A 24,859-nucleotide genomic window follows, 5' to 3' on the forward strand; every position below is an offset into this window, starting at 1 on the left:
AAATTGAAAAAAAATAAATAAATAAATAAATAAAATAAAATAAAATCTCATATAAAATGTGTAAAGAGGTAAACTAATGTAAGTAGAATCACTCAAATTTATTCTTCTTACCAAACAATTTCATTCAACATATTCTTATAATTTCCCACAAAAAAAAAAAAAACAAACAAACAAACAAACAAACAAATGGAATATTGGAGTAAATAACATTTGGTCCACGGGTGAGAACTTTTCGCCAATTATTTTTAAAATTTTTCTATTTCCTTCATGAAACTGAAGTGGGTAACTAAATAGTGAGCCTCACAGACTAAATTGGACTTTCCAGTCATCTAAAGTGGATTGGAGAGAATCTTGTTCCTATATACAATACTCTACAAAATTGAGAAAATTCTCATACATTGATACTCTAACCTTTTTCCCCCTTATGAGAGTTTGAAATTGTCCCTGAATTTTGTCATGGCACCTTCCACTGACTCTGGTGCTTATCACTCTGCTAAACAATCTCAAGTAGAGCTCTCTGCTGAAGATCCTGAGCCTCAGAGAGAGCTCTCTATGTTCCACCAAACACTTCAAACACCTTTCCCTTCTCTGGCCAATGAGACACCGCGCATAGTCAAGGAAGAAATGCCTGACCTGGAGAAAAATGGGCAGGCGGAGAGGGCTCATTGGGTGATGAATGCACCCAACCCACCCAGTCTGTGGCACGAGCTTGTGGATTCCATTAAAAAATCTCTCATCTCTCATAGAACCAAGTTTCAGTCTCTTAAGAAGCAACCATTTTCTGGAGCATTTTCATTGTTGGAGGCTGTTTTCCCAATCCTTGTTTGGGGTAGAAACTACACTGCAACAAAATTCAAGAATGATTTGTTGGCTGGTTTAACTCTTGCAAGCCTATGCATCCCTCAGGTAAACCTATATTTATTTGTATTTGATACTTGTAGAATGATAATTTTGGGTATATTAATGTTAATGTATCATGCAGAGTATTGGGTATGCTACTCTGGCCAAGCTTGATCCTCAGTATGGTCTCTGTAAGTTTTCTCAATTTGATTTGTGCTTTTTTTTCTTCTTTTTCTTGTTGCAACATGATTAAATGAATCAGTTTGAAATTATGATTTTTTTTTTTTTTTTTGGTTTTTAGCGAACCTGATTCTCATACACCTTGATATGTATGTGGGAATGACAATGACATGCACATCACTCATTTCGTGATACACATTGATTATTTTTTTCAGCACAATGATTTTAAAAAATTCACTACCAGGTCACTTGATAATCATACTTTCAATACTGATACAACGTGATTGATACCAATTCGTCTTATGGGTATTTAAAACTTTGGCATGAATTGATAATTAGTATGTTTAATTATGGTATTGATTCAGATACAAGCGTTGTGCCGCCACTTATTTATGCTGTGATGGGGACATCAAGAGAGATAGCAATTGGACCAGTGGCAGTAGTATCATTGTTGTTGTCCTCTATGATTCAGAAATTACAAGATCCAGAGGCAAACCCTATTGCTTATACGAGGCTTGTCTTTACTGTAACCTTCTTCGCCGGTATCTTTCAAGCTGCCTTTGGACTCCTAAGGTAGCTCCTCCTATTTCTTCTTTTTTCAATTATTGATTAGTATTGTTCATAGTTTAAATATCAGTCGATACCTATCTGATTTTTTTTTTTATCTCCTGTGATATGTTAGTATTTATTTAAAACCTTTGTGTCATCCCATTTTAGTACCAAAACTTTCTTTTCTTTTCTTCTTCTTCAAAAATTGACTGGTGTCATCCCATTTAGTACTAAAACTTTCTTTTCTTTTTTCTTTTGGTGTGTTTGTGATTATTTTTACAGGTTGGGTTTTCTGGTGGATTTTCTATCACATGCTGCCATAGTAGGATTTGTGGCCGGTGCAGCCATAGTTATTGGTCTTCAACAGCTGAAAGGATTACTTGGACTCGCAAATTTCACAAACAAAACTGATATTATCTCTGTCTTCAGAGTTATTTGGACATCACTTCATTTCCACCAAGCAAGTTCCTTTTTTTTTTTCATTGTTATTTCTTTTATTAAATTTACTTTTCATAATTCATTGTGATTGTGCTTGTTGGTTTACAGTGGAATCCTTATAACTTCATCCTGGGTAGCTCATTTCTCTGTTTCATATTAATTACCAGATTCCTGGTAAGTACAAACATAATTGGAAGTCCTTTTTTCCTTTTTTGTCATTGTAGTTTTAATTATTCCCTTTGATTTTTCGCATTGTATCAATTTAGTTCAAATTAAAAATATCCGTTTAGAAATCAAACAAAATAAAAAATAAAATTATTCATTCAAAAAGGAATGAATCATTTCAAATTGAAAAGAGTGAATACACTATTTTGCTTCTTGATTTCAATTCATTTTTTAAAGGACGTCATTACTTAGACTAAATTGACGCAAAGTAAAAAATTGAAAGATAAAAATTAATTCAGTTAGAATTATAAGTATTAAATTCACACACACACACACACAAAAAAAAAAAACTACAGAAACTTCCAGGTGTAATTTCTCTAGCTCTTTTTTTTTAAATCAAATATGTCATGGTTTACAAATTCTTTCTCTACAATTTTATTTCATTTTATTTTGACCACAGGGTAAAAGGAACAGGAAACTCTTCTGGTTACCCGCGGTTGCACCATTAATATCTGTGATTTTATCAACTCTTATTGTTTTCCTGACAAGAGCTGATAAACATGGAGTTAGGATAGTGAAACACATCAAAGGAGGACTCAATCCAAGCTCAGTTCACCAGTTACAGTTTGACAGCCCGAACGGCTCAGAAATTGTTAAAACCGGTCTGATTGTTGCTGTTGTTGCCCTAACGGTTCATGCCTGGCCATTTAGTCACGCTCTCGTGGTTTTAAATAACAGTATGAGGAGACATATCAATATCAGTACTCATGACTTAATGGTACTAGAAATGTTGAGCGATATGTATTGGCAGTCATGAAATTTTAAAAATCTCTAGCCACATTAAATGGCTTTACTGCAGTCAAAACGCCATGTCGAGCTATGAACCAATACATATCAGATTCCAGTCATCGAAAACTGATATTTAAAATCATGCTTAATTCTTCAACCTACTAATTTATGAGCATTTGAATTTTAATCTTAAATATGTTGTTATGTCAAGTTCAGGAAGCGATTGCGGTTGGTCGATCTTTCGCATCCATGAAGGGATACCATCTTGATGGAAACAAGGAAATGGTGGCCATGGGATTCGTGAACATTGCAGGGTCTTTGACTTCATGTTATGCTGCCACTGGTAAGCTTTTTGTCTCTATAGTATCTAAAATCACTATTAAAATTAAATTCAAAATATGAAAAGATAAATAAAATGGTGCAAGAATTAATGCAAAAATGAAACTTGCTATATGAGAGTTTCTTGGCTAAACTTGTTCATTATTATTGCAGTCACTAATTAAATGTGTTACACACTACAAGGTATAAAAGTTTTAGGAACTAGATATTTTCGTTCCCAAAAATAAAAATTTTGCTGCAAAAAACATTAAGAGACCAATTCAGTTGTCATTTGAGTCAATACCAAAAGTCTATTCCCAAAAAGTAAAAGAAGAAATGCTATTAAATACATTATTAGGGACAAAAGAATTTCACACAAAAAAGTTATTTTTTGAGACAAAAATTTTGGTCTAAAAGATAATAAATCATTATTAAATGTCCAATTTTGTCGCTAAAAATAAAATAATGTCACTTTTGTCAACTAAAATATTTTGTTCCTAAAAGATGATTTCATTCCTAAATTTTCGTCTCTAAAATTTTGATTTGTTGTGGTGAAGATTTATCTCATATTACTTTCTTAAGTCGGATTGGGATTCTTTGTTTCAAAATTAAACAAGAGATTCTATAGTTGGTATTTCTTCGCAATGAAGAATTAATTCTTTATTACTCGGAAAATTAAGATGACACAGTACTAAAATTGGCATAGTTAAAGAGTTCATGTTTCCTAATTAATAGAATTATATCAACAGCACAATTGAAATTCATATTATTGTTTAATAATATATGTAGTGTGGTGTGTGTTTTGTAGGTTCATTCTCAAGGACTGCAGTGAATTATAGTGCAGGTTGTGAAACAGTGATATCAAATGTAGTGATGGCACTCACAGTTTTACTGTCACTGCAAGTGTTCACAAGGCTCTTGTATTTCACCCCTATTGCAATCCTTGCTTCCATTATTCTTTCAGCTTTGCCAGGGCTCATTGACCTCCATGAAGCTTACAATATATGGAAGCTTGATAAGTTTGACTTCCTTGCTTGCATTGGAGCTTTTATTGGGGTGATATTTGGGTCTGTGGAGATCGGTCTTCTTGTTGCAGTAACTCTCTCTCTCTCTCTCTCTCTCTCTCTCTCTCTCTCTCTCTCTCTCATATAATTGGTTTCTATTTTACAATGGATAGAAAGGAATAATAGAATGAAAAACTGCATCACGTCCCACAATGAGTGAGACTCGAATTCAAATTACATTTGGTAAGAAAACATATGATATCTATCTGTATACTATATATGCATATATGTCATCATACTTAGTAGAAGTAAGTTAATTCGCTTGGTAATCGTGATCTATTTAGTTTTGCCTATTTAAGTCCGAAAAAAAGTTTAACAGTTTATTTTTAGCTTATTTAGGGGTTGTTTAGGGTGTCCTAAATAAATGTATTTTTTGTCTTTTGGACTAAAAAGTTGAGAAAGAAAATATAGTTGATTGGGTTAACTTTTTGACTTTTTATAGAAAAATGTGTATTAAAAAATTGTATAAATTAGTGTGTAGGAGAAAATTAGGATTGAGAGTTGTGCAGCCGTAATTTTTTACTTTTAGTGAATAGTGATAACTTTTTAACTTTTTGAATAACTTTTTGATTTTTTGACTTTTTTTCCACTTCCCAAACTTGACCTTAGTCTACAATTAAGAAAAAATTAACTTTTTAAACAAGATTCATTTTTGTTTGACATTTGCTAATAAAGTCACTCTTTTTTTTCTAAACATTTTTGTTTTAGTTAAATTTTTAATAATTTGTACTAATTTATAAGTCTTTTTCTTTCTTTCTTTCTAATAAGAAAGATTTGAAAGTCAATATATAAAATAAAATAAAAAATCGACAAGCCCCTCCTATGCAAAATGCACTACTAACTATTTTTTTCGGAAAAAGGAAATTCTCAGAATTGGCGGGTCTTACCTTTTATATATATATATATATATTGGAAAGAGGCATTATAGTTCCTGATCATTTTTCAACCATACTAGTAATGAAGATTCGGTTTCAGTGGGTTTTGCAATGAAGATTTTCTTCTCAATTAAAAAAAAAAAAAAATAATAATACTACTAACCAGAAAAAAATATTTAGAATAATATATTTATAAACCAAAATTATTCTAAGTGTAACTTGCATTTCATCGATTTTAAATCTCCTTCATTCATTTTATTTTCAAAATAAAATATGAAACATGGTTTGATGGTATTCTATATATTTGTTGAAATGAGTGGACAAAAGTAGAAAGGAACTAGTGGTGGGGGTTGGGTCAACTTCTTGTTATAATGGGAATATATATATATCATCCAACAAAGTTCCAATGTATATGTCCAGGAATCAGGTCTCCTTCCTCTCTCCCCATTACTGTACTGGTTGGCTCTTTGCTCGGTTGAATGGATCATTTAAAGAAGCAAATCTAATTTTAAAATAATGTTTTTGATTCCCCTCCACTAACCAACCCCCCCTACTACCTACCCTTCATCTCTCCGCACTAGTGCATTGTTTGATGATGTGATTCGGTGTTGATATCATCAGCTTGCCTACTACTACTACATTTGTAACATATGCTACAAAGTTTAATGGTTCTATCCATAGACCACATCAACTGTGATTTAGATAGAAAATAAGTTCAAGATTAAGGTTTAAATTGATAAAAATAAAATTTTAGTATTTATTTTATTACAATGGTCAAATCTTGAGATTTTTTGTAAATTTTTAAATATAAATTATCCATTTTTCTCACTTTTTTTTTTTTTTTTTTTTTTTTTTTGGTTCCTTTTCAAATCTTCGATTTCATGATCTAAACACGAGTGATCCATTAACATGAGATTTCTTTCATATTTGCTATTACAATAAGGATTCAATCAATTAGTAATGAATGAAGAAACTTCAGGAGTACATGGGAACATGTGTTTGGCTGATTGGATAGTGGGATTGAACTACTAGTGAGGTAAGACTTCACAGATCACATGTTTGGTTGGTTAATTATCAACTGAATTGCTACTTTAGGTGGACTACTAATCACCTATACCAGCAGGATTAGCTTTCCCTGGGAAGACTTGGGATTGAAAATTCATTCACATGGTATTAATGTGTTAAATACAAATTTGCCCCTTTAACTTATGCCCTATGTCTCAATCCCATGGCAATTATTGCCAAGGTATATTATTAATCTGGTCATGCACAAACATTCTTTGTATACCATCATATTAACAATCGCATAACTAACTAGGCTTAACCTAATTGGCCACTATCCCTTCCGGACTTAATCCCAAGGAGGTTATGACTCTCAATTTCTCTTAGGGGGTTGAATTAAGGGAATGCAGGCACTTAGGACCCGTTTGTTTTGGGTTAAGTAGATGGGAGGGGATTAGGATGGTGGAGGTGTTATTTAATGTTGTGTTTGTTTGTAGAGTTGGTGAGGGGATTAGGATGGTGGAGGTGATAGAGATGGAGGTTGGGGAGATGATATTAGAAAAATAGTGAGGAGATTAGAAATTTTTTTATTTTTTTTATTTGTTATATATTGGGAATTTTTTTATAAATATTAATGTTTAATTTTTTATACTTTTTTATTTGTTTTATTAATTTATATAAAAATAATTTAACAATTCCTACGCTAACAATTATCATCAAAACAAACACAATTTTACTTAATCCCCTCACTAACAATCCCCTTACTATTAATCCTCTCATTATGAATCCCCTCCATTCTACCTCTGAAAACAAACGGGGCCTTAAGTACTTTGTCAAGGGTAGGGAGATTTTCTTCCATAGGTGCCAATCTAACAATTAACATTTGCCACCAAAAGAAAAAAAAAAAAAAACCTCCTGTATTCATAATTTTATCTAACCCAATCCGTCAATCCAACATGACATGAACTAGGGAACAAAGCCTCTAACAAGTGGGTTGACAGGTGCTGATATCATTTGCAAAGATTATAGTGAATTCGATTCAACCTGGCATTGAAATTCTAGGAAAGCTCCCTGGAACAGATGCTTTCTGCGAAGTGAATCAATATCCAATGGCCATTAAAACTCCTGGAATCCTCACAATCCGCATCAAATCTTCCTTGCTTTGTTTTGCTAATGCCAATTTCATCAACGACAGGTACATGATATACCATACATCCATGTCCTCTAGAGGCTCACAACAAATGTGATTTTCTTTCATGTTAACTGCCACATTTTCTTGTTTGTTTTCAAGGATTTTCAAGTGGGTGAGTGAGAAAGAAGTGGAAAGTGAAGGAAATAATGCCCAAGGAAGAATCCAACTAGTAATTCTTGATGTGTCCAGTTAAGTAACTTTCTCCCCATAAAAATGAACATGATGGTGTCCACAACTGAGGTTTACAATGAATGAACAAGTATAATAGGACTAAATTTTCTTTTCCAATGAAATTATATATGAAACATAGTTTGACTTGGAAAATTATTTAGTAGGTCTGGTGCCCCCCAAACCAATGAGGTGGCGCAAAAGAAATGGTTGGGGAGCCGATCTTGTCTCCTACCCATCTAACTAAAGTGGGCCAAATCGGCTCCACCCATCTCAATGACTTATGTTCTTTATATCTGTATTTCACACAATGTATTCTAGCTACGGAAGAGCTAGTAATAATCGATATTTGATTTCATTTTGCTGAAATATTTTCTCTTTTACAATAATATATATATATATATATATATATATACACATGATTGTAGATTTGATGAACATCGACACATCTGGAATTGTTTCTATAGAGGAACTGCAAAAGGAGCTGGCGTCGCATGGCACCCGGGTAATTAAAGGCAGTAGTATATACTTCAAGCTTATGTTTTGAAAGCCTATTAAATTATCTCTCTCTCTCTCTCTCTCTCTCTCTCTCTGCTCACAGTTAGCAATAGCCAACCCTCGGTGGCATGTGATACACAAGTTAAGGCAAGCCAACTTTGTGGAGAAAACTGGTGGAATGATCTTCTTGACTGTCGGAGAAGCTATGGAAGCTTATGTTGGTCCTGATAAATGACTGAGTACTACTCAAAGTGTGTTTACTCATGTGCTTACTTGCCTTCTTCGTGTGGTTTGGTCTCATACTTATTATGTACATATATAAAAATGGGACAATAAATAAGAGGCGATGATAGCTCTTATCTGCTCTATTCAACTAAGAAGAAAAAAGGATGGCAGAATGAGAATACTAGTATGTGCTTTTGAGTAATATTATGTGGATTGTGTCTTCCATGTATCAAAATTATGCTGTGTAAATTAATTGAATCTAGCTCAGTTGGTTAGAACTTTTGTATTTTACTAAGAAGTCAAGTATTTGAGTTTTCCCTCTCCAAAATTATGACCTCTGATGTATCCAATTTTTTTAAAAAAAATTATGTAATGTAAAATGGTATTGGGAACAAATATCCGAGTTCTGTTAAGGTTGTCACTATAATCTTCACGGGTGACTGATAATTAAAGTCGAACCTATGTTGCGCTCACAGACCTGAACTGGTAGTGTCCAATCCAATCCCATCTACAATAACTTGTACAGAAAAGTACAACAAAAAAAGTGTAAAGAAAAATCAATGTGGTCCACATCATAATGAAACTGGATCAAACATTGATTTTTTGTGCCTTTTTGTGTGTGTGTGTGTGTGTGTGTGAATGTTTTTTAAACGAAAAAAGCTTCAGCCACCAAGCCCCCCCCCCCCACCCAAAACCCATAGTTGTTAAAGGGACAATATTCAAGAGTACAAACAAGGGCATAGTTGTAGTTCAAAAAAATAAATAAATAAAAAAAGGGGCATACTTGTTTCTTCAACCTATTTTACAGTCTTTCAATATCTGCACTTGATTACAATGAATACAAAAAGCAATGCATGAAGTCCTGGACTTTTTATTCACGGATAATTAGCAGAAAATACACATTTTTTATCTCAAAGAAAGTACAAGAACAATGACTTGAAAGATACCAGCAAAATTAAACAGAGACAGCAAATCTGAGAGGCGTTAATGCTTTCTTAATTCTCACCACTGCAGCCTGCAGGGTCAAAAGAGATGCCGCGTAGGAGATTCGTATGCAGGTGTCATCCCCAAATGCATCACCCGGGACGAGAGCGACCTGAGCACCATAAGATCCAGAAACAAAAGTAAAAAATCTGTGATATAAAGGAAAAATAGAAATTTCACTTCTTTAATATAAAAAAAACCATGGAAAATGGCTTTAATAAAACAAAAAACAAAAACAAAAACCAGGAAAATCAAACCATAATTACCAAAACTATGCATCTCGACGTCCGTATGGATGCTCTAACGTCATCGAATGGATGCTCTGACATCATTGTACAGATGATGACGTCAGTGCACGGAATCGATGATTTCTAAAGGCTAATGAGACCTTCTACAGTAGGATTGGTGTGCTCTAATACCAAGTTAAATTGCAGAATACAAGAAATTAGGGTTAGGGTTAGGGTTAGGGTTCGGGGAGAATAAGAGAGAGAAAGGAAGAGAGAATTAAATGAGGCCTCGTTTGGGAACAGGCTAATTTAGTAATTTTTTGACTATTTGGTTAAATTATGAGTTAAAAAAAATTAGTATGTTTGGAATGACTTTTTGGCTTTTTTACGAAGAGATGTGCAAAAACTAGAGAGAAAATAGAATAATTGACTTTTTGATATGAATTGTTGGCTTTTTGGCTAATTTAGTAACTTTTTAACTTTTTGACTAAAATAGAGGGTTCCCAAACGAGGCCTGAATAGGTATCACGGTATGTAATAACAAACACTCCACCTTAGCTGTGTATTTATATCAGAACAATAATATGACAATATGGAAATACTACCCACAATGTAAAATAACATGAACATACAACTATTTCAAACAAAATTGATGAAGAATGTCTCATGTTATTCTCTTTTTCTATTTTTTTCTTTTTTATACCTCAGGACACTTGTTAGCAAGACCCAAGAATATTTTAACTTCTCGTAGTCAACCTGAAAAGAGTGCCACCCTTTGAACTACACCGTGAGTAGATCTATAGGTGTGCACTGAGAGAGCATTCAGCACTAAAAGAACTATTTCTTTTGTCCAGGACTTAGCGATCTATTGAATGGACTCATGTGAGGTCTTCCTGATCTACTTATTCCATTCATTAATTCTCATTCAATTTACATGTCTTTCTACTTCCTTTTCATTTCATCCAGAAATGGCACCGCTTAGAAGCTTACCTGAGCCTTTTCCAGCAAATAGCGGCATAAGGACTCTGAATCTTCGATCATACCAAAGCCTTCAGCCTCTGATCCATAGTATGAGCTGAAATCGAGAAAGAGATAGAAAGCGCCCTGCAAATGAGAAGTACAAGAAAGAACCAACAAATCAAGCTTGAAACAGCACCAGAACAGAGAAGAGAGAAGAAAAAGATCTGGGTTTTAAACACTAAATGTGTACATAAAAAATAAAACCCATACCTGGGGCTCCGATATTTTAACACCTTTCAATTCCCCAAAACTCTTAACCAAATAATCTCGTCGCTCCTGAAATGCTTTAACCATAGTAGAAACTGCTTCCCCACCAGCATAGCCCAATTCTAAAGCAGCAACACCTGCTTTTTGAGATATACTACTGGCACCTGAAGTGGACTGGAATAATGCATGAAAGGATTATATAGAGCATGTTGATTATAGTACAAGAACATAGTTCAAGAAATTCACCCAAAATTTAAAATAGCCTTTTTAAAATAACCAAATGCAATGAAGCTCAATTGAAGACCAAAACAATGCAGTCTGCAATAGCTTTCATGCAGTTTCTTTTTACTGACATACACCAATATATTAGCAAGGGTTGGTCTCAACCATGTTAACAATATCTTCCATATCTTTAGAAGGTTAAAACCTCCACAAGGGATGAGAAACAATCTAATGTATCATCAAATTTTGAAGCATATTCAAGAATCTGGATTCTCCACGCATTAGATGTCATGTTAACTGACATTGATGAACGTTACAGAATACAAATTGATAAGAGTTACTAGTCTACTAAAGATGATGAAAGAAAAGAGGCAAGGAAGTGTGCATACTTGGCTTTGAATCTTTCCACATGCTGCAACAAAGTGTTTAGGACCAGCAAGATATCCAAGTCTCCAACCAGTCATTGCAAAGGCCTATAAATATCAACATTTTCTAAGGTTCATGACTTGATATGTATGACCATATCAAAATTATGTGCAAGGAAAGCACTTCAGTAAAAATAAATAAATAAATAAATAAATAAACAATTTGAAAGGAATTAAGTTGAAGCACCTTAGAAAACCCGTTGACAGTCAGTGTCCTCTCCCACATCCCTGGCAAAGACGCAAAGCTTGTGTGCGTTGCTGGTGCATAAATAATGTGTTCATATATTTCATCAGACAGCACCTGAATAGAACAACCAAAGGCAATCCAAAACTTGATGTTAGGTAACTTGAATATGCTCCAAATAAGGATACCAAAAGTTGCATGATAAGTGATATTTTACCAGAAGCCGGGGATGCCTTGCCACAATCTGAGCGATCTCTTCAAGCAACTTCCTTGGGTAAACAGATCCTGTTGGGTTAGATGGGGAACAAAGAATCAACAGTCTCGACTTCTCACTGAGTTTGGATTCAAGATGCTTTGGATCTAAGAGAAAATTTTCGGAGATGTGGGTAGGAAGAATCACAGGGGTCGCATCAGCCAACCTTGCCATTTCTGGGTAACTCACCCAAAATGGAGCTGGAATTATAACCTGAAGAATAAATGCTATCCTGTAAGTGTCTATCAACTGCAAAGGTAGAGCATTAAATATAAACATTTAAAATGTCAGCAGCCTCATCCAAGTAACCAACAAAGATTACTTCCATTGTGCGACATTTCCATACTTCATAACACACACATTTGAAATGGAGGATAAAATATCCCAAAAAACATGCCTATTAATAACTAATAAGGTGTAGTTTACTTTTTTTTTCTTCCAGCTGAATGGTTGTGCCAAGGAGGTAAATTAGTGAACAGTTTTATCCACAACATAACATCTCTGAACTAAAACTCTTCAATGTAATTGGCTGTGTGTGTAGCCTTCCTGACTGCAATGTATATGCAGAAATACCATTCCATTTATTCTGTCATAATTCCTCGGTCAGTTATTATCTATCTAAAATCCACAAGACTCCTTATATTCTTTTTGTAATTACTGTGGTCCTGAGAACCACATAAAGGTCAAATCTAAAAGATTTGAAGCATGAAGAAACCACGTTAGGCAATGAGAGACTGCAGGCTCTTTTTTGTACTGATCAAGATTTGCTTGGGATGATACTTTCATACAACACCAATGGTCTCACTGAATGTTATTTTAGAAGGAAACAAGAAAGCCAAAGGGGGTTTGGGCAAATATCAACATCTTATTTCATTGTAGACACATGATCAACACCTCAAATGATTCGCACCAACCATAATAAGTTTATTGTCTTGGTTGCAGTTCAGCAAGAACTCAATTTCCTTCCCAGGACTCCCAGAAGTTAAAATTTGATGTCATTACGGCTGAAATGATACAGCTGACTGAGAAGTCATTGTTTGAAATCTTAACATGATTCATTTGTGGTGAGAGGTGAATACAGAGAAAAAAGGTCTTCATTGCACAGCAGCCAATTGGGTGCACTAGATTTCATCTATTCATTTCAGCACAAGGAAATCAAAAAGAAGATTCATAGAATTTATAGATCTAGTGATGAGTGTAAAAGTGTGGACTAAACCTCATCTCCAGGAGAACAAACAGCTAGCACTGCTTGAAGGATGCTCTGCTTTGCTCCATTGCTCACCAAAATCTGATCAGGTGTATAAGTGATTCCATTCTCCTCTGCCATAAAAGAATAAATAAATAAATGAAATGTCAGAATCCCTCTTTTAGCAAGAATAACAACTAGTTTAGTAGGAGAAAGCATTTCACAATTTGCAAAACAACTAACCCTTCAACTTGTGACAAATTGCTGAGCGGAGTTCTAGGGTTCCTGCATTTGGCGTGTACCTCGTGTAACCTTCACGAATTGCATTAATCCCAGCCTAAATTCACAAGATGATGACAAAATAATTAGTGTTGCAAGAAATAGGAAATTTGACATTTTTAAACATAATGAATTATGCAGAAAACAGTTAAAAATCACCTCTGCTATTACAGGTGGGGTATCAAAGTCGGGTTCTCCAGCTGCTAACCGGATCACAGGCACACCAGCTTGTACAAGAGCTGTTGCCTGGTCAGTTATAGCCACTGTCTTTGAGGGCTTCACCGAATTTACTCTAGGACTTAGTGAGATATCAACATCCATGTGCTCAGAGCTGTTCACTGCACTCACAACAGTTCTTAACCTGTGTGTCTGTAGCGGTTTTATATTCTCCAAAGATCTGACCAAAAATAGAATCAGAGAAGGAGGTTAATATCTCACAACTGTTCTTATCAATGTTTGTATCAAATGACTTCATGAAATATGAAACAAAAATCTCCTTAATTATAAGGATTAATAAAGTTCGAGTAAAGAAGGTCAAGTAAATGTTCTACCCAAGTATCCTCTTTAAATTTTGGGGGACTTACGTATAGGTCCTAATAGATGGACTTATCATCCAATAGGTCCTATAAGAATTAATGGTTTTTTTCATCAAACACTATTAAAAAAAAGTCACCAATTGTTAATTTTCAACGACAGTTTGAAAATTTTGTCACAAAAAAAGTTATTAATTATAAGTTTAGCAGCAGTTCAAAAAAACCGTCACAAAAAAAGTCATTAATTTTCAACTTTCAAGGACAATTTAAAAAATTCATAACAAAAAAATGTCACTAATTGTAAGTTTTAGCAACAATTTATAAAAACCGTGACAAAAAAAAAGTCACTAATTGTCAAATTTAGCGACATGCAAAAAATCGTCACAAAAAATTATTTTTAGCAACAAAATTTACAAATACTTGATTTCAATAGGACTCACGGAAATTAAGTCCAACTATTAGGATTTATTGGTAGTTTACTCTTAAATTTTAGAAAACAATTAATCTAATTATAGGTTGTAATAAGGTTGTGGTTTGCTAATGCATTTTCGCATCAAGAAAAGGTTACACATGAGCTTAGTTCTACAGATTAAACATAACTATATTAAAATCATACTTGATTTTTTTATGCAGTTTGACCATAAAAACGTAAATGGAAGACTTTCTTTTATTGTTTCTCTTTGAACATAAACACATTTTTTGTTAAACATTTCTCTTTTATTTAGTTTTTGTTGAATATTATTTGCTTCTTGAGCATCCAATTTTTTTTCATCAAATTTGAGTGAAATTTTAGTTAAAACCTTGATCCGGTTAGAACACTCCAATCTGTACTCTACTTTTATCATGAAACCTTTTTTTTAAATTTCAAACTGTGCTGAAAACCTATTTTAACCATTTTTGATGAAAGAAAATCACCCCCAATCCTAACTTCTAAAAAATTTTATAAAAATATGAGTAAAATTTGGTGAAGGATTTAGTTCAACCTAGATTTGGTGAAAATTTTATCTCTCCCATGATTTGATACAAGTTCGATGAAATGATTGGAGCTCACTTTTAGCTCTTTATTCATCAAATTTGAATTTAATGAAAGAACTGGTGAAGGATTTGAGATGCCAACAACACGATGAGGTAATTCCAAAAAACCCAGAAAACAGATAGTACTGATTAAATCAAAGATTGGTTTTTTGGGAGTCTGGTTCAAATCCAAGGCGAATCAAATTTATTGATCAAATAAGAGCGAATGACATAAAAACATGGAGACTTTCTAGAAACATTCAATTTGAAGCAAAATAGGAATAGAATTGATTTAAATCCATGAATCAAACAAATATATATACTGTTTTCTGACAGTTAAAAGGGGGGGGGGGGAGCTCAGTACAATTTGAAGCAAAAACATAAAGCAAACGAGAGAAAGAGAGAGAGAAAGGTATAAAGGTGCTTACTTTAGGGAGAGAGTGGGGAGATGAGAGGAGAAAGAGACCGATCTGAAGCTATTTGAATCTGAAGAACAATGAAATCCCAGAAATTGATTCCTCAAAGCAATGCTTGAAGAGCCCTGTAAGGAAGAACCCGCCATTAGGAGAGAGAGAGAGAATTGGGTTGGTGGGAGAGGCTGGGATTGTTGGATTGTTCTGGCGAGAGAGAGGGAATGACTAGTGCTAGTATTTTGAGGAAGTAGGTGAAAGACCCAACCTTGTCCTGTGAAAGAAACCCCTCCACCTTCATTGACATGACAAAAGGGAAGGGAGGGTGAGGCTTGAGATTTTTACCAAACCCCTCGAGCTCTAAAAATAAAATTTTGACAATAATAATAATAATAATAATAATAAATTATTCAATATGTTTGATTTTAATTTTTAAAATTTAGTTTTCTAAATATTGAATTTTTTATTTTTCGTATTTTTTTTTAGTGAATATTTTTAAAATTTTATGTAATTTTTTTATTTTTTTAGATGCAACTTACTTAAATGTATCCAAATAATAAAATATTTGTGAAAAAATATTTTAAAAAATTAATAAATACATAAAAATACGAAATATATACTGAATTTTTGTATTTTTTCATATGTTTTGGTATTTAGTGTATTTTTTTAAAAAAAATTCACAAATATTATACTTTTTAAGTGTATTTATGTCAGGTATGTCTAAAAATTAAAAAAAATTGCTTAAAATATTTTAAAAAATCATTGAAAGCATTAAAATACGAAAAATCAAAACATAAAATTTTCTCAAATTTATTTTCTAAAAACCAGAACTAAACAAGATTTTATAATAAAATAAATTTTTGATTGGTCACTCGGTTTATAAATCTAATTTTAAATTTTCTTTGGTCAAAGATCAACACTTTAAAATGTTTTATCCATAAGGACAAGTTTCTACAAAAAGACCAAACTACCTCCTCACCCGTTTTATCTCTAAAATTATAGCTATTAATCTTACATGTCTCTCTCTTTCACTCTGATCTCTTACCTGTCTTTCTCTCCCTTTTTCTCTTCCGCATCTCTCCTTAGTTCTCACCATCGGTTTACCACCAAACTCATCGTTGCCTTCACTCCTCCGTAGCCTCCACTCCTCCGTAGCCTCCATTCCGCCATCCTTAGATCTCTCTCTCTCTCTCTCTCTCTCTCTCAGATCTATCATCCGAAGCCATAACCGATGACCGAAGACAATAGTACTCTACCATCCTCGTCATTCTCCACTTCAAGCTGCTGTCTTCCACTTTCTCGCCCACAATCATTGTCTCGACGTCAATAGAGGTCAAATCAAAGTTGTCATGACCCAAACCCGGCCCAATAGGTTTGGCATCGTAACCGGCCAGTAATCCATGAATATCAAAGGCTTATTTACAGTAACACAATAAAAGGGGCTGGCAGAAGCCAATAATAATTAAAATATATTGCCCAATGAGCTGTGAAACTTACGTGGAACAAAACGAACTTTGATATACCTATCTACATACACAATCATACAAATCCATGCCAAGCTTTTGTACAAAAACATATATATAACTTAGGGAATAAAATCTCATTAACAAAAACAAACAAAAGTCTTAAGACAAAACTTTGTATTATTGGACCACAATTATAAAATGGTGAATTTGGAACCACCCAAAAGCCTACACATATGACGCGTTGGGACCTCGCCATGAGGCACAACAGTTGGCATCGCAAAATAGGATACAAGTCGACGCTGCTAAGTCTGTTCTTGAGCTAGATCACCTACATACATATACTAAACAATGAGCTAAAGCCCAGTGAATAATCTTAATGTAAAAAGGTTAAATAAACAAGATCCATGACTTATAAAATCAAACAATGTTTCCGGATACTTGTAATAATAAATAAAGTTCCTCAAACCTTCCACAAACCTTTCATTATTTCAGTGTTTAACACATAGCGCGGCACAATTCAACAACATTATTAAACCTTGACAAAATACCATACAAAACGTACACGACGAAACGAAGCATTTATCAAATATGGTCTTCAAACCGTTCAAAGTTCCTTACATTTCATTGCATAACCAATAATACCGAACATAATATAAGCAAAACGACCACAATGGATCGAGGACATAGGCATAACGACCACTATGGATCGACATATACAGAACAATCGCAACGGATCGACATATACATAACGATCGCAACAAATTGACAAAGACATAACGACCACAATTGATTGACATAATCATAATGGGGATTTCCAAACAATCAAGCATGTGTTCATGGATATCACATTTGGTAATCAAAAAGGGAATCTCATTCATTCTTATCAAAATCTAATTTCCAAGAACGTATTGTATTGTTCACAATTCAGAATTTCAAAGCATAACTTATCGATTCTAACATTCTTAATCAAACACTTATCGTATCAAGCATGACATAACATAACATAGGTTTCACAAATTAACGAACCATTTCAGAGTAATTCATATTAAAATATCTTTACAAAAAGATTATTCATCGTATTCGGCCGAATGATACTCCTCGTGCAACCGACCTACACAATACATTCACCCACAAAATTTCATAATGTATTTATGTCATTCAGTCAGTTTTTATACTTATTCGATTCATAACTTATCCGTACCTTATTCAGTAACTTGATCCTATTCATTCTTTAATTTTTTTATGCTCATAAAATGCACATCCATATGAAAAACACTTGAAAACCATGCAAACAGAGGCTCAAAAGTAAAAAAAAAAATGAAAAGAAAATGAAACCGAAAAAAAATTGCCCTGCAGATTGCACGTGCGATGGCCTGGTCGCTCATGCGATGGCCTTGGCCGCACTAGCGGCAAGAAAGTATAATGCAACTTTAAGGAAAAGAGGGTTGACCACTTGAGCAGTCTAGGTGCTTTCCAGTCCGAAAATCTGCTGTAGCGTGGAACTTCCCCCTTTACAAAACCAATTTCAATTTCATGAAAATCAAGGCCCAAAACTCTTAACAACATTTTTAAATTTCACGTCTCTAACTTCAAACAAAACCATGATTTCAAATCAAACTTCAACTTTCAAAGTAAAAGATCAAATAAAGTGTAAAAACATAAAACATGCTCTTTTGAGTTCCAAGCTCAAAATCCATAGAGAACTCTTCAAATCTCAAAGCTCATGCCCAAAAGCAAGTGATTGATCATGAATAATGCTATGTACGACAATATCTTAAGCTATCTTTTAAATTCTTACCTTGGATGGTCATATAGGTTCATTATATTTTCAAACATTACAAAACTTCTCCATTATGGATGGTTTCAACTTAATTCAACTTAAATTCCAAGAACTTATGAGTGAAACAACTCTATTTCAAGAAATTTGGAGGGAATTACTACCTTGGATAGTTGATTGATGAAGATTTGGCCCTAGATCTCCTTTTTTATTCTTCCTTTTGCTTTACTCTAGAACTCTCTCTCTCTCCCGCAGATATTTTGTTATGTCTTAGACTCAACTAAGATATACATATATATAAAAATAATCCAATTAATTCATTATGAATCAGATTTTTACAAAACTTCATATTAGGTTCTAAAAATCATGTTGATCACAAATATTTAATCAATTTTGATTTTTGGTGTCTCTAAGGCCTTCAATTTTCAGTTAAAAGTTGTAATTTTAACAGGTCTTTCTATGAGCAACATATATAAAGTCAAATCCTTATAATTTACACCATTAGACATGCAATTTCACATCAAACATGTAATCAGTTAACCTATAACGATGTAATTAAATGACTATTTAACCAAATGCATGTCCAGATCATTACAGAAGCCCTGACCACCGATCTCACTCCCTTATCACTGATCTCAATGGAAATCTCCCAGCCAAAATCGACGGTGATGGTGACAACCATGCTCGTCAGATCTATGACTACCATCTTTGACACCTGCAATCCTCTTTTTCAACTAGGGTTTTGGTTTCAGACCTAAAGATTGGGGAGCGAGCTACTTTAATGGCGTCCTCTATCATCAAACACTCTCTCTACTCCACTACCACCGTCATCTTCGCCACTGACAACGACCAAACCTTAGTATCCACCGTCGTCTCAATACGGAGAGAGAAAGAGAGAGAGAGAGAGAAAGAGAGAGAGAGAGAGAGAGAGAGAGAAAGTGTGTGTGTGTGTGTGTTCTAAGTGAGGATCTGAGGGTTTTTTTTTTTTTAATGTATTTGCTTGGAACATTTTTTTTCTATGTATGTTGAACAGATAAAAAAAAATGTCTGTGCTTTGAACAAACCCATGCTTCTTCTTCTTCTTCTTCTCTCTCTACTTTATCTCTCTTGTTACTATTTTGTTCTTTGTTCTTGATTATTGTTGTTATTGTTGTTTATGATGATTTTTTTGTTATTGTTGATGATAATAATGAAACGGATTGTAACAAATATGAAAAGAAAAAGAGATAGAGAAAGAGAAGAGAGATTTGAACAAATAGGAAAAAAATTGAATAGATAGGCGTTGATTTGGTTTGGTATTGCAACAAATAGGGGTTGGTTTGGCTCAATTGATATGATTTGGTTTGACTTTGTATTTTAACAGATAGAAAAAATATTTGAATAGATTGAATTCGACAAATAGAATTCAATGAAAAAAATTGAGCAGATAATAAAATTTGGATAGATATTTGCACAGACAAGGGAAAAAATTAAACAAATAATCAAAAAAATTGAACAAATAGTCAAAAAATTTGAACAGATAGATATAAATTTGAATTGATAGTCAAAAAAAAATATTTTGATGAAATATTGATAAAATAGTTGGACTAATTCATATCAAATCAAATTTTTTACTCAAATTTAGAATCAAATTAGATGAAAAAAAAAATTTTGATAAAGGGTTGGAGATGTTCTAAGTAATTTCAAATTTAAATTTAAAATTACTTAGATTTAAATTTTTTTATTTTAAGATAACTTGGATTTGGTAAAAATATCGTCAAGCCCTAATAAGTGGTTATTTATTTATTTATATTTTTTTTTGTTGAGAAAATTTATTAATTACAATTATTTTCTATTTTACTTAAAAATCTTCTCATAATCACCCCACGTTCAAATACATGCATAACTCATTATGTTACCTAATTGCACATATATTGTGTGTGCCCAGTCGCTCGTGTTCTATAAAGTAAATGTTTGAATTAGTATCTTGAAACCTTTATTCTTTTGTATGCCAAGTGAATTTTTATTTTCGTAAATTACTGTTTTTCATTTCATAAAAACTCACCTATAATCTCATAACCACTTTATAGTTATTTTATAAAATAATAATTGTTAATAACTACTCCTTGAAATTTAAATTTCTTTTTTACCTGTAAATTATAAATAAATAAAAATTTAAGAATTCTTTTTTATTTATAAACTACACAAATATTTTCATCATTAATTCCAGAGAATTTGTTGCACTGTGTTCGATTGTCTTGTTGCGAAACGGGTATGGGAATTAAGTCCACTGCGATTTGAGGTTCAATCTTGGAATTGTACAGATTTTTCTCAATGGGTTTCGGTGATTGAAAATAGAGTTGATGAATATGGACTTGGCCTATTTTTTTTGCTTTGTTGGGGTTTGTGGAGTGCTCACAATCAAGCTGTTTTCAATGAAGTCTTTCGTTCAGCGAAGGATATAGTGCAATGGGTGTGTAAACTTTTATATGACTTCTCTCTTGCGAATCATCGACCCATTAGTGCACCAGTCTTTGGGGAGCCTGTCCGTTGGGTCGCTCCAATTGATGGGTTTTGCAAAGTTAATTTTGATGGTGCTGTGTTCAATCACCTCAAGGCAGTTGGAGTTGGTGTTATTATTCGGGACCACGCTGGTGCGGTTATTGCGGCTTTGTCAGAGAGGATTGATTGTTGGGGTGATGCAAATTGTGCTGAAGCCTTTGCAGCTCAACGAGCGGTGCATTTTGCTATAGACCTGGGCATTCTTGATGTTCATTTAGAAGGGGATTTGCTCAACATCATTCGAGCTCTTCAAGCTGCAGACCCATTGTTATGCTCTTACGGTCACGTTCTTCAGGAAGCTATTGCAAGGGCCCGTTGTTTTCGAAATTGGAATATTTCTCATACTCCTCGGCTAGGCTATCGAATTACTCATGGCCTAGCTCAGATGGCAGCTACGAGTTCTGGACCATCCATCTGGATGAAAGAGGTCCCTCTCGAATTATTTTCTTTAGTTTTTTCTGAAGCTGTGTAGTTCTCTTTGGGTTTTCCCCTCTAAAAAAAAAAGAAAAAAAAAGAAAAAACTAACTTCTAAAACCGTTACAACTACTTATTTTTGTCATTATATATTATTTATTTATTTATTAATTTGGCACTTAGTATGTATTAAAATGTAGGGAGATTTAAAAAAAAAAATAATTGAACTACAAATCCAAAAAAAAAAATGTAGGGAGATAACTTGCATAGGCAATTTGTCAACAAAAGGATTAGACCTTTAGACGAACTGCAAATCCAGACATCTTGTGTTCAACTCATGGTAGTGGTTCAAAAATAAGTTATACTTGAGCATCATTTATCTTTTTGAGGAACATATAATGAAATCCATACATAAAATATATTAGAGGTTTGATTCTTTTGACGTCCTTCTTTACAAGTTAATTTTTAAAAATGAATTATATCCAACATAAATATATAATTAGCATGAGAGTATAGGTTGTATGTATTTTTCAAATTTGGTTATCCGTTTGAAAATTGATTATTTTAATTAATTTTTTAGATTTTTTTTTATAAAAAAGTGTATAAAAAATGATATGGTAATTTATAATTACTTTTTATTTTTTTGACTATTTTTTCTGCTTTCCAAACTCAAACTCAAACTCAAACTCAAACTCAAATCAACTTGAAGTTATTATTATTATTATTATTTAACTAATATGGAGGTAGGAATCCAAAATATTCTTGGTAACATAGGCCTATTTTGGGAAGATGGTAAAGAGTGATTTTTTGACTTTTAACCAAACTTTTAACTTTTTTAGGCAAATGATTTGGGAAGTTGATAAAAAGTTACTTTTGACTTTTTTGATTAATAGTTGTTTATGATGTCAAATCACAATAAAATGACCAAACTACCCCCATTTAATTTAAAATATTTACAATTTCACTCATATAACATATTTTGATCCATGAAAGGTGGAATTGTAATTTTACCATGAACTAAAAACCAACTTTCTAAATGAAAAAAAATATAAAAAAAACTAACTTTTGACTTTTATTACAAATCAAAAAAAGTGACTAAAAACTATGTTCCAAAAGGGGCCAAAGGAAAAATTTCTAAAGTAGTACTACTGAAAGTGCTAAAATTCCTACCACTGATAGCACTATCATTACCTACTTTCCCCCAACATCTTGGGCAGTAATCGGAACATTAAAGAGTTGTTTGGGGTGTCCTAAATAAGTATATTTTTTTGTCTTTTTATATTAAAAAGTAAAGAAAAAAATATAGATATTTGAGTTAACTTTTTAACTTTTTATCAAAAAATATGTATTAAAATATTGTATAAAATTATAAAATTACGAAATTGCCATCGCTGACACTGCACATCAGTACTGTACATAGGAATGGCAACAGGGCGGAGCGAGGCCGAGGATCACCCTCCCTGTCCCCGATCCCTGATGGTGGAAACTCCCCCCGTCTCCGGTCCCGACCCCGACGGGGAGCTCATCACTACCCCCGTCCCCGCCCCTTAACGGGGAACAGGTTTCCCTGACCCCAAAAAGTCCCCTACCAAAAGAAAAAAAAAAAAAAATCAGTTCCATAATTTCTTCAAACTACAACAACAACAATTAAACAAATCTAACAGGGAGAATGTCATCATCAACAACAACAATTATTAAATCAGCTCCATATTGTTACAACGTATAGAGAGAGAGAGAGAGATCAGATGCTCAAATGTAAATAAAAAAAAAAAATTCAGATCTAACAGATCTGTTCATCATCATTAACAATCTGATGAGCTCAAAAAAAAAAAAAAAAGATCTAACATATATATATATATATAACAAATCGATGGAGAGAGAGAGAGAGAGAGAGAGAAAAAGTGCTCAAACAGTGGTGATGGTGTCATTGCCGGACTGCCGCAAACAGTGGTGGAGTTGTGGTGGCTCAATCAGCGGAGGAGTGAGAGGAGGGCGATCGGCGAAGGAGGGAGAGGAGGGCGAATCGCCGTCGGTGACTACAAGAGAGAGAGTTGACAGAGAGAAGAACAAGAGAGTGAGAGAGAGTTGAAATGAGAGTGAGAGAGAGAGAGAGATATATCTGAGTTAGAGAGAGTGTGAGAGCAACACAGTACTGGTTTGGTTTATTATAAATGTAATATACGGTTTGGTTTATTATTATTATTATTATTATTATATATAAAGGGTATAAACGTAATTTCACTTCGGGAAAATTCGGGGATGGGGCCGGGCCGGGGCTTAAACACTGATCACCATCCCCGGCCCGAAATAGATCAGGGATTGATTTTTAAATACCGTCTTCTCCCTGTCAGGGGTATTTTTCGGGAAAAAACTGCATAAAACGGGGTCGGGATTAGGGATCCCCATCGGGTCGGTTTCAAATTGCCATCCCTAACTGCGCAGTGCCTAATCTGTCACCTTTCAAATTTTTTTTTTTTTATATGACATGTGTGACTACAAGTGTACCACCTGAATTAATTTGTTGGAATGTGTGGCTGCGTACTTTAAATGTAACGCTGTTTTGTTTTTTTTTCTGTTTTTTTGTTTTTTAATTGACTGATTTCCCGTCAAAAGAGGTAAAAGTGCACAAGCTTTGTCAATACTGGTTCAATGAGTTTTTTATTTTTATTTTTAATTATTCTAAAAAAAAATTTAGAGAATTGACCAACTTTTTAAATTATTTGAAAAACTAACCTATTTTTTAAAATTGCATTTTGAAAAAATAATTTTAAATTGAAATTACATTTTCAATATGTAAGTTTACCTTGAAATCGCATGTTAAAAATGTAATTTATGATGATATAGACTTTACTTTTTGAAATTGCATTTTTAACATGTGATTTCAAGTGAAATTACATGTTGAAAATGCAATTTCAAAAAGTAAGTTAATTTTTCAAATAGATTGAAAAGTAGGTCAATTTTCTAAATTATTTTTTCTTTTTTTTGGAATATTAAAAAAAAAAACTCCTGGTCAATTGGTCCGAAATTTCTTATTACGTTTTTCATGCATTGAAACACTAGTACTCTGTATATATAAAATAAGAAGAAAAAAAAATTGTGTATATAAGTGCAATGAAATATTAAAGTGGTGTAATTAAAAAGTCCTAAATCTAATATGCAATGGTAACCAGTTTTTCTGCATTCATCTGTCGTATGAAACAAAAAAATTACTGATTAAAGAGTTAATTTGGTTGTTTTATTAACACTATCCACAAAATAAAATTATATATATATATATAAAGAAAAAGAAAAAACAAGGTGCTTTAAATCTAATCACAGTCAAAATTGGAAGTTTTGGAAACAGTGCAATTGATTTCCCCCGAAAAATTTTAAATCTAATCACAGTCAAAATAGGTGGCCAAGGCTAGAAACAAA

At 33.3% G+C, this 24,859-nt stretch overlaps 2 protein-coding genes across 2 annotated transcripts; one reads left to right on the plus strand and one right to left on the minus strand.

Annotated features, from left to right (window-relative positions):
• The first annotated feature begins 234 nt into the window (after positions 1-234).
• Positions 235-8,631, plus strand: LOC145799738 (low affinity sulfate transporter 3-like). The gene is made up of 12 exons (XM_082889369.1): positions 235-906; positions 983-1,031; positions 1,386-1,593; positions 1,852-2,029; positions 2,116-2,181; positions 2,633-2,863; positions 3,178-3,304; positions 4,088-4,374; positions 7,222-7,415; positions 7,512-7,600; positions 8,009-8,085; positions 8,182-8,631. The coding sequence occupies exons 1-12, from the start codon at positions 457-459 to the stop codon at positions 8,311-8,313; spliced, it is 2,088 nt and encodes a 695-aa protein (XP_082745495.1). The 5' UTR covers positions 235-456; the 3' UTR covers positions 8,314-8,631.
• Positions 8,632-9,046: 415 nt separating this feature from the next.
• On the minus strand, positions 9,047-15,597 carry LOC114264149 (bifunctional aspartate aminotransferase and glutamate/aspartate-prephenate aminotransferase-like). The gene is made up of 11 exons (XM_082889376.1): positions 15,516-15,597; positions 15,266-15,378; positions 13,450-13,687; positions 13,255-13,348; positions 13,042-13,145; positions 11,790-12,038; positions 11,576-11,689; positions 11,353-11,436; positions 10,745-10,915; positions 10,505-10,618; positions 9,047-9,399 (listed from the first exon to the last, which is right to left on the minus strand). Exons 1-11 carry the CDS (start codon positions 15,552-15,554, stop codon positions 9,259-9,261), a joined length of 1,461 nt encoding a protein of 486 aa, XP_082745502.1. The 5' UTR covers positions 15,555-15,597; the 3' UTR covers positions 9,047-9,258.
• Positions 15,598-24,859: the final 9,262 nt, after the last annotated feature.

This window comes from Camellia sinensis, chromosome 1, assembly GCF_055761805.1.
Source record: "Camellia sinensis isolate YWXY chromosome 1, ASM5576180v1, whole genome shotgun sequence".
Classification (NCBI taxonomy): domain Eukaryota; kingdom Viridiplantae; phylum Streptophyta; class Magnoliopsida; order Ericales; family Theaceae; genus Camellia; species Camellia sinensis.